Genomic DNA, 11,094 nt, shown 5'->3' with positions numbered 1-11,094 from the left:
CACTTGTTCTGTTTCTTGAATATTCATTCTTGCATGCTTTCGATCTTGTGTTCTCGGTGAATTTGCGGTTATTCTCGGTTTTTCAATCTACTCGTTTGCTGCGCATCACAACAGTTATCTTTGATAATGCTGGTGTCAGGTCCTGCAAAGAACGTGGTGAGTTCATGTGGTGTTTGGTTCATGAATTTGGATGATAAACTTTGAGACAACATTAAATTGACATGGGAAAAACTCGAAGCCACAACTAAAGTTAGGTTATGGATCTAGGCTTCTCATCCCAATAACTCCGTGCAAATTAATTAGCAAACCAACCAATCATACTGAGTTGAGAGAATGATATACTAATTAGCACCTAACAATGCTTCTACCCTGTTTCTTTATTCTTACCCCTCTTACAATTTCATAACGAGAAAAACAAACTGACAAGTGGATGAATGGAAAATACACACTTTAATATACTACAAGATAGGTATCTGATGTGACATTATTGGGCACATTATTGAGATTTTAACAGCCCAAACAAGAAGACTTAATGGGAAAGGGGTACTTGTTTATGTTCAAAACAATGAATACTTGACAATTCTTCAGAATACTCAACAATTCTTCACACTTAATATCACAACCAACCAAACATGTATTAGTACAGACACAATCCAGCATCCTGCTCCATCCATCTCGTGCATTTGTCCTTTTTTTCTCCTTGTTGGACCGCACAAACACAAAGATCAAACGAGCAAGTTGTGGTTGAATTTATTGAATCTTAGTTTCTGTTCTTGCATTTCTCCACGGCTCTAGGCGCTGAAGCACAAAAATCAATTTAGTCAAACTACTGATTTGGTACAAATGTACTAAATGGTAATGTACGGAGTGTGTGACTAACAGGAGATGGCCTATTGGGGGATATAATAAAATCATCACTAGCAGTTCGAGTGGATTTGTTCTTATCTATCTATTGTTGTCAGCTATTTTTAAGTAAAGAAACAACGACCCTTTTGCTTTTGCATTTTTGATGCGTTTTACATGTGCACTTAGTCTGAAAGTCCTCTACAAAAGAAATCTTACATTTGTCATAGAAATAGTAAAGATCACAAATAGCGTTTTATTAAGAAGTTTTGTGATTATGGTTTATTTTCAAATATTTTTATATGTGATCATATCACAGGCAATGCATCAGAATATATTTTGTACCAAGATACAAAGTTAGAAACTTACTGACCAGCTGAGGTTGATGATAGTTTGCATTTAAGATAATGTTCTAGCTCAGTGATGTGTGAAGCACATCCCCAGAATATATTGTAGTTTTGAAGTTTACTTAGAAGTTTTGTGAGTGCTAAGTTTCAAAACTGGTAAAATCATGATAAAAAATAACAGAACAGCTTCGAAGAAACCAACCGAGTCCTATAGCCTCTGTTCCTTTCATAATGCGAAGACGCTTGCATGATCCAACGAACATCCTAGTTGACAAGCATGAAATCAGGCTTTGTCTGGATTTTTGTATAATTATGAAATGAAGCTGTGGTTTTATTTTCTAGTTAGTAAGATTTGGATGACTTACTCCCAAGGGACGTCGCCAACAAGCATCCAATCCCCATCCTTGTCTTCATAAGTTGGAACGTAATCAGAACCATTTAAAAGATCCATGAGCTTGCTCTCCTTCATGAAGTCCATCATTCCTTGAGAATCACATTTGCCTACTATGAAAATGGAGTTAAAATTTATAGCAAATCCCCAAGTGAGTCATTTTTCAAGTTTCCCGTGTTTTGCCTGATAAGGTCCGGATCAGAAGTTTTTCATGTGAGATTGAACTCTAGCAGAAGTCTCATGTAAAAGGGACCATCCCATCTTGAGCAATTTCATGCTTTTTATCTCTAGATCAAAATGAGACGACGATATTTTTTTGAACATGATCGACACTAGTTTCTGAAGTGTGATATTGGATAATTAAATTGATTTATTATGTGTGAATAGTACTAACTAAATAACCAAGATTTGAAAGTTCCATTATGCCAAAAACTTTCAAAAAATCGATGCTGTAAACTCAAAAAAATAAAACCCGAGTCTATGAAACAGCGCATGGTATTAATTTGTTTTTCTGAGACGAAGTAGTTAACTTACCCGTGGTGAAGGAACCGAACATTTTGCACAATGCCTCAGAGAGCTCTTGATACGCCTTGTACATCTTCAAGTCAACTTTGCGGAGGTACGGTGCACCGTCCATGCTTACTTTGACAAACACCGCTGCTCCGCCAGCAACAGTGGTTCCCTTCTCGCTGACCTCTGAGTTGTTCTTTTGTACAGCCATAATATTTTTCCGGAATGATCGAACTGGCGGCCATCCCACAACCTGGGCCCTAGAAGATTCACATCGGGTGAGTACATATATACTTGAGTCCTCACAATTAATCTTGTCGGATTTAGCTTTTTATTGATTCCGATTACTGATTTTCTCTCGCTGAATATCTAGTATTTCTTCCTTTCTTGTCGAAAAGGAGTAATCTTTAGAAATAAACAGAACTAAAATGAGTAAATGAAGAAGAAACACCGCTGAGCATAACACAAAAAATGTAAACGACAGATTTTTAGAAAAAATCCCAAGTATAATACACTACTAGAGGAAAAAGGTTTAATAATTTCAAAAAAACACATATGTTTTGATTTGAGAAGGATCGCCCTTTCACACAAACACAAGTAAAACATATAACAAGAATAGCTTACTTAGCAGGAGGCTTCACCGGATCATTAGACCCGGGTAGCAGATTCTTTTCCTTCCCATGCGATAGACCACTCTCCTTGGACGAGAGATTAAGCTTCAAATCCACAGTTTCTCCATATCCTCTTTTCCCATAATTAACACTATTTTTCTCTTCTCCACCAGGCAATCCTAGTCTCAGCTCAGTTTCTTTAAAATCCATACTTTGGCTCTTTCCCTCCTCATAACATAGCATACTGTCAACCGTTTTTTTCCTATCACCGACAATTTCTTTATTTTTTTAATATTTCACTCCAATTTTCTTCGCATGATCTCTTCTTGATTTTGCTTTTTGTGACCAGTTTTTATTGGATGTGAAAAAGTTAATGGAGCTAACACTAATAGAGAATGAGTAATAATGGAGAAGGTAGAAAAGTTGGGGGAAGAGCGTGCCTGGGCGAAATGGGGTATTAATACAGGCAAATGGGTTGGAGTGCATGATTAATTGTAACGATTGTTAAGATTGAAACGTGTATTTTTTAACTCAATGTCAAAAGTTAGTTCAAGAGGAGAAGATTATCCAAGCCCATACATGCAACTTCCAAGGATTTTATCTAACCGATGTTGGACAACTAACACACTCTCCTCACGTCCAGAAATGAACATCTGGAGCAAGTTTATGTTTAATTATAGGCAGTCCAACACATAACGGTGGAACCTGAGCTCTGATATCATGTTAAGATTGAAACTTTGACCTAACTCAATCCCAAAAGCTAGCTCAAGAGAGGAGGATTGTCAAAACTCATATATATACAATTTTTAGGTATTTTATGTAACTGGACAACTAACAATGATGACACGTGGATCAATCAGTCATCTGGATATCTAATCTTTCTGGAATGGGAATTGGACATGGTGTACCACAGTAGCCTACTTTCTCATGGTTGCTGCCTGGAATCTGCTGGCTGCCGTTCCTTTTTCTAAGTTATTTTATGCTAAATCAGAGAAATACTATCCACATAACATATATCATTGATGAATAACACATATTTCACTTAAAACCACATACATCCAATGCCATGAAACGCTGTGTAGGGAGTTTTTTTCATGCATGACTACACTCGATACTCCCCTTCCTTAGAATTATTGTGTATAAACTCAAGTACTATAAAACACTTTAGAACCTTTACAACGATAATGGTACACCACAGAGGAGGAGATTTAATTTAATGGGTTAGATACGATTAGTAATTAGATTGAATCAGTACAGGGATGCTGATATGTTTTGTTCTTTTTAGAAACTTTGGTATTTAGTAATGGAAAACAAGTTCGTTATATATGTTCAAAGTTAATTCATATATTTTTTTATGAATTTTAAAAAATGGCAACTAGTGCCAAAGTTATTTCATTGAGCGGTAGATTATGTGCACCGACTTGTATCGAACCATACCTGGTGGTATATAGACTTCGAATTCTAGTGGCTTCACTAGGCTGAGCCAATACTCTCCCAAAAGGTTCGTTACCACGAATACCTTCAAAACTTTGCTTTATCTTGGATCTGGATTCCTTATATTTGAATTTTCAAATAGCTCCTTCTCGCAAAAGACAATGCTGCCTCTTTCACATCGCTGGAGTTTATTTTAATTATTTCAACCCATAAAACAGTGAAAATACATGTTAACAATCACAGCAGTGGTCTAAACATTTCACAAGATTTTCAGTGTTTTTTGAAATAATTTCGGCATTGCTTCTTTTACGTGGCAAGTAGATGTATTTTATTCATTTCTGACAAGTTAAAGAGAGGAATTTCGTGCAAATATGGAGCAAATTTTTTTGGGCTCCATTCATGTGTACTATATATATATTTTTAAATATTGATATTGCATTTAATCCATGCCTCCAAATGTATCACCCCGTACATTACAGCACATCAATGCATGAACAATTGTTTCCGTGGGTCAATTGATGCTTCTCGCATCAGCTATGACACAATCAATTAGTCTAAAAAGTAAAAACCCTCTCTTCTTTAACTCTCAAGATTGATTGCTTCTCGCATCAGCTATACATGGCTGATAATGTTCCAAAATACATTTGAAAGGAAATGGGTCCCAAGACATGTGCTAAGATTCATAGGTTGGGTACTTTGTAGGCATGTGATTGATGGTGGCCCTAAAAAATTGTCAAACCAATTTTTCAATGTGCGATCTGCATGCATTTTCCTATCCTTTATTTCATATAAATAATTTTTTTTGAAAAAAAACTCTGCCGAGGTTATAGGTTTAGATCTTCCTCTTCAAGATTCAATCTAATAGTAGTTCATTGTTATTTTTTTTATTAGGAAGTAAATTCATTGGCAAACTCCCATTGAGATATTTTGGGTTTGAATTCAGGAATAGTAATTTATTAACCAACTACTTGTGGTGGTAGAGTTAAAATTTCGAGGCATCTTGGTAAAACAACATATCACGTTATTCTATAAAATGATATGAAAAATACACGTGTTCATAAAATTTTGAGAAATTGAGCCGCTATGTACCGTGGTCATCCCTCAGTATAGTACCAAAAAGTGAGGGAAATCATGAAGTTGACTTTGTAGCCGGTAATATTATGTAAATTTTTAGTCTTCGTTGTCTAGTTTCCTCAACTATACCTTAACCCTTGTTCATGGGACAATCTGATGACGCTATTGGAGCTCTCACATGTGGAGTTGACTATCATTTTTGTAACAGTCAAAATTATAGGTTATTTAAAGGGGTGTCAGGCGTCATGCTAGACCAATGATAAATCTATAAGAAATTATTTATATTTCAGGCTTTCGGTATTCGATTTGGCGGTGGCTTTAAATTATTGGTTGTGGGAAATTGGTCAAATGGTAAAAAAAATGGTTTTAAACAATCATTATATTAGGGGAGAGACGATATACTTTATTCGATGGCAATAATACTTATATTGTTCAGGAGTCTAAGCACAAGAAAATATAAAGAAATGACTTCGATTTCCTACATAGCGACTGATTGTCTTTCTATTGTCGAGGAAAAATAATGTCAACATCTTTAGGCCGGGTTGTATTATAGATTAAAAAATTCCCTTGGTCTCTAACAATGGAGGTTCTGGACGCTTTGTCCATTAACATAACATAATAATTTAGGTCCGATGCCTTGCATTGCTTATCTATTATCAATCAAATTTGGGTATACATGTCGAGTTCTAGACTCGACCATAACTATTTCTTTCTCCAACTAAAAAAACATAATAATTTAGGATGAGGTTATTGGGTTCGCGGTTTTTGGCTGCATAGTTAAAAAATCAGGTAACATTTTTTTAATTACCTGAAAAAAAATTGTCGGGTAATCTTGTCAGTTACCCGAAATTTAAGACAAAAATTAGATTCATCAATTGCATAAAAAAACACAAAATCTTGTGGACTGTCGTTACATACTGTACAACCAACAAATCCGTGGCACAAAAAAAACCAAAAATTGTTCAAAACCCGTCGACCGAAACAACATACAACAAGGTAAAGCATGTTCTAATCATGTATAGCATCACAAGTTAAACGCTTCTTTTAAAGTAGTGCCACTCATGTATGCCAATCTTCTAAATTAAATACCCAGTTTTTTCAATCACGAAGAATATATTAAAACACAAGCATATAGTCTTAGGGAGAATAGTAATTTAATAATTTTAATGTTTTGTTTGATTGTCTTTTCTGCACCAGTGAATAGTTATATCTGCTGGTTTCTCCTTATCACAGTCTATTCCGTCATTGGAAATAAAATTGTAATTATTACAAATTATGAATTTTAGTCTGCTTGTTGTTTTGGGAATTCCAACTTTGCATAGTTAATTCTTTAAAAAGTGTTTCTCTGGCCTTATTCACCCAGCAGGCCCAATCTTTACTCTTTGATGAAAATACTCTGTGCCCCACAACCACGTGACATATTTCCTTTATGGGTAAAACCATCCTTCTCACATTGATAACGATGTAGATGTTATTATGTTATATTGAAACTATTATAAGGTGAAGACGTTAAAATGAATTATTATAATGAAGTACAGATTAAATGGGTACTTTATGTAATTACTACTTGACTTTTTTTTATTTTATTTTTTATAATCTAACATGTTTAATATGTTGAATGTTATTGGTGTTGATGTGTTGCATGATGAGGGTCTAATTCCCTGTCCTAGAGCTAGATTGGATCGAAAGCTGTTTGCTGTGAATGTGGAGCTTTAAGAAGTGATAATTTTACTCACGTAATTGAAAAGCTATTTTAGTAAAAACTTTGACTTATTAACAAGAGTTCGTTCACATTCTAAATCATCCCATTGTGAAAGTAATAAAATCGAAGAACAGTGCCCCTGAGGAGGCAGCCGATGTCTGAGTTGGTTGACTTCGAGTTCATCCGCATAAAAAACATCTACAGTTCAATTATTATAACTACATCTTTATTAGGAAATATATGTAAAAATTAAAAAGGTGCCAGGATCGCACCCTCTAATCAAAGAATGGATTTCTTATTATGGTTGGAGGGTGGGTAGGGTCTCATTCTAGTTGCGATGGGCCATATTTGAACCCCAAAAGTGCAAGTCGAGGCCCGTACCTCTTTATCACCATTTAATACCTCACACGTGCCTCGCAAATTGCTGTGATGTTTCCAATTCCTTGAACCTAGGGATACACACAATATCGTGCTATGTATATCCTTCTTTTTACACATTAAATTTTTTGTTTCTCATCCTCCGTCAGGCATATAATTTTGACTTTGTTTCTGAGAGTTCGAATAATTATTAGAGTTAGTAGAAATATCAACATAATTGTGGAAGCGAAGGTAAAATAGATATGAATCCAAATTCTTTACGCAAGTTTTTTGAGGGACGTTTGTTGGGTAGGATAGGATAGTGCCGGGCGAACACCATGTCCGCCATTCCTGGGATATATCCGTTCACGGCCGTAATGTAAACATAGGAAACGATTTCAATTTGCTGTCCATTCATCATGTTCTTGGTTAGGTCTACTAGAATCATATATGAGAGGGATTGGAGGAGTATGCGAGTGCAATGCACGAGCAGATTCCAAGTTTCAAAAGACAGATATACCAATCAAATTAATAAGTGGACCCTTATATCTAACATTATTTGCCGAAATGTGAGTTGGATTAAGTAATGACAGCTAGCTCTTTAATTAATGAGTATGTCTCTTGTGACGGTCTCACGAATCTTTATCTGTGAGACGGGTCAATTCTACCAATATTCACAATAAAAAGTAATACTCTTAGCATAAAAATTAATATTTTTTCATGGATTACCCAAATAAGAGATCCGTCTCACAAAATACGATCTGCGAGACCGTCTCACATAAGTTTTTGTCTTAATTAATTATGTGGACGAGGCTTTAATATTTTGTTAGTNGAGTAGATCTCTTGTGAGACGGTCTCACGAATCTTTATTTATGAGATGGATCAAACCTACCAATATTCACAATAAAAAGTAATATTCTTAGCATAAAAAGTAATAATTTTTCATAGATGACCCAAATTAGAGATCCGTCTCATAAAATACTACCCATAAAACCATCTCACACAAGTTTTTGCCTTTTGTTGGTGTGCTAAAGACATGTATATATACGTTAGCAAAAGAAGTTTTGGGAAACAGTTTGTGAGATATATAGATTAATGTATATTTTATTTTAGTACTTCAGAATAATAGAATTGTTATTATGTGATCAGAAACCAACCATTGAATGAAATATTTTTGGGACTCCAAATTAGAACAACTTTGTTTTTTTTACTTTTTGTTCATTGCAAAAGATTGAAANAAAAAAAAAAAAAAAAAAAAAAAAAAAAAAAAAAAAAAAAACAACCCAGGCAATAGGGTTCGGTTCTTGTGCAATAGGGCTTCCAAACTTTGGCGAGTATGCAAATCCATAGGGCTCACAATTTGTCATAACGCGATCACTAAGTCATCTAAAACCAACGTTGCTAAAGTTCAAGTTGCAAGCCTACTACATCGAGTCTACTTTGAGTTTATATATCGAACCATTATACGTTTTTTGAACTTTTTTTTTAAAAAAAATTTAATCAATATAGATCCCATGACATTTGAGATAAAATAAATTATCTAATGTTGATCATGATGGGTGATTTTTTTATTTAGGAGAGGGGTTTGTTGTGATTACTGAATCTCAAACCCGTTACTTCATCTCAAACCTTGGATCTTGACAGCATAATGAGTGATATTTCAATGCAATTTTATTGAAGTTAATGGACCATATTAAATCAATGAGTTCTTCACACAATTTAAATTGTGATTTTTGAATCTGTTATCCTTGTATTTATTTTGTTACCATAGCTGGTGAATATAAAGATGTATCGACTCAATTTTTTTGCCACCAAACCTGTGAAACTGTGAGTTATTTATTTTTAATATTAATGGAAATATGCGATGAATAGCTTTTTTAATTTGTGGCTAATAATGATATAGCTTAAAGATGATATTGGATGCATTGTTGGGTTTAGAAATTAATGAGTTTTATGATTGGACTAGCAAGCGAATGTTTTGTAATTACTTACGTTCACAATTTCTAATGGTGCTTGCAATTTAAACTACATTAATCGAACATTTTAAAAACCGTATCGCTAAAGCCCCTCATTTGATTGATTAAGTTTTATATTAGATATATTTCGTTTTCGTTAATGCAGCTAACTTATTAATGATGGAGGCCTTCTTCACTACAACAAAAATGGCTTTTCGCAGCGCGCAAATTCGTTTTCCGCAGCGCACATTGCACGCTGCAAAGTTCAAAGCTGTTGAAAGTTTAAGATTATCCGCGGCGTACATGTGCGCGCTGTTAATCTTATTATCCGCGGCGTGCACATGCACGCCGTTAATACTATTATCCGCAGCGTGCAATGTACGCCGTTAATAATTATTGCAAAATCTAATTTTAGCGACGGTTTTAAAATTTCCGTCGCTACTAGCGACGGTTTATAACCGTCGCTAAATTTATAGGCGACAGTTTTTAAACGGTCGCTAAGTTTAGCGACGGTTTAAAAACTGTCGATACATTTAGCGACGAAATTTCATAATCCGTCGCTAATCTTTTCGTTAAAATAAAAAAAAATTTACTTTTATAATTTAATAAAATTTTTAAAAAAACTTACAATCTAATAACAATACTCGTGATTTTTAATAATATTTACAAAGTAAGTAAAAATCGAAACAAAAAAGTACAATAAATCGAAACTAAAATCTTAAAATCGTGAGAAAAATTTTGAGTGTTGTGAAGAAATGGGAAGGGAATGCGAATATTTATAGACTATTAGCGACGTTTGTATTAAAACCGTCGCCGATGTAAAACCTTGCGACGGGTATAAGAAAACCGTCGCTAAATATAGCGACAATTAATGCTTAATTGTCGCTAAATTTCGCGACGGTTAGTTTAAACCCGTCGCAAAGTTTTACATCGGCGACGGTGTATTGAAAACCGTCGCCAATAGCGACGGTTTAGAAATAACCGTCGCTAAATTTAAATCAGCGACGGTTAAATAAACCGTCGCTAAATGATGGCGCACCCATTTTCCACTGCGTGCTTATATATGCACGCCGTTAAAAAAAATTTATTTTTTTAAAAAAAATTTATTTACTATTAACAGCGCACATAAACATGCACGCCGTTAATAATATTATTAACAGCGTGCCTTTATTGTGCGCTGGGAAAATTGCATAAGTTATTAACAGCTCACATATAACTGCACGCTGCGGATATTTAATGCACGCTGTTAATACTGTCAAGTGCAATAATATTAACAGCGCACATATGGATGCACGCCGTTAAAAGTAATATTCGCAGCGTGCTTTTAATGCACGCTGTTGATGACGTGCTGCGGAAAATCATTTTTCTTGTAGTGCTTCTTCTATTGTAAAAATGATTTTTGTATTGTTGCAACTCGGACTCGATACTCCATCCCAGACTTAATATCTTGGTGATTGATGTGCGTAAAACGATTGGCCACTGTTTTGAAAATGATGGATTTGGAAATTTATGGGAAGATAATACTGAATAGAGCCGTGAAGGTAGGAGGAAATGGGGGATGAAGATTCAATCAACAATGTGGAATTTTGATTTGTGTCCGCCTTAATTTAATAAAATGTAAGACACTTGGGCCCACTAATGAATACTCCCATGGCCCATACGAAACCCATCAACCGACAAGGACTGGACCCACTTCACATGCCCTGCTCTTTCCGTTTCATGATACATTATTCAAGCTGGCCAGTCAAATGTTTCCTTCTAATTTATTTATTATTATTCAATATTAATATCTTAATTAAATACATTTTTGTACAATGAGTAATTTAGTAATAAATATGATAAAGTAAAAAAATTTAATAAAAAAAGTGTA

General features: G+C 34.7%; 1 protein-coding gene across 2 annotated transcripts; it reads right to left on the bottom strand.

The window, feature by feature from the left end:
- Window positions 1–431: 431 nt before the first annotated feature.
- Window positions 432–3,161, bottom strand: LOC140967795 (auxin-responsive protein IAA14-like). Of its 2 annotated transcripts, none has more exons than XM_073428540.1 (5): window positions 2,716–3,161; window positions 2,116–2,351; window positions 1,556–1,694; window positions 1,393–1,454; window positions 432–798 (listed from the first exon to the last, which is right to left on the bottom strand). In XM_073428540.1, the coding sequence occupies exons 1-5, from the start codon at window positions 2,943–2,945 to the stop codon at window positions 761–763; spliced, it is 705 nt and encodes a 234-aa protein (XP_073284641.1). In that variant the 5' UTR covers window positions 2,946–3,161; the 3' UTR covers window positions 432–760. The 2 variants fall into 2 exon arrangements, with proteins under 2 accessions (XP_073284641.1, XP_073284642.1); XM_073428541.1 differs by having other exon boundaries at window positions 1,556–1,691; window positions 2,716–3,156.
- Window positions 3,162–11,094: the final 7,933 nt, after the last annotated feature.

The sequence above is a fragment of the Primulina huaijiensis genome, unplaced genomic scaffold, assembly GCF_012295235.1.
Source record: "Primulina huaijiensis isolate GDHJ02 unplaced genomic scaffold, ASM1229523v2 scaffold28027, whole genome shotgun sequence".
Classification (NCBI taxonomy): domain Eukaryota; kingdom Viridiplantae; phylum Streptophyta; class Magnoliopsida; order Lamiales; family Gesneriaceae; genus Primulina; species Primulina huaijiensis.
The sequence above is the reverse complement of the archived record's forward strand: the minus strand, read 5'-3'. Positions and strand labels throughout refer to the sequence as shown.

What these genes read in the sequence shown, in the direction of transcription:
- LOC140967795 (XM_073428540.1), bottom strand. Translation starts at nt 2,945, where the DNA reads ATGCTATGTTATGAGGAGGGAAAGAGCCAAAGTATGGATTTTAAAGAA. An exon ending in GTTCGGTTCCTTCACCACGG is followed by an intron (nt 1,695 to 2,115) that starts GTAAGTTAACTA and finishes CCATTTTCATAG; the next exon opens with TAGGCAAATGTGATTCTCAA. An exon ending in AACAGAGGCTATAGGACTCG is followed by an intron (nt 799 to 1,392) that starts GTTGGTTTCTTC and finishes TTTGTGCTTCAG; the next exon opens with CGCCTAGAGCCGTGGAGAAA.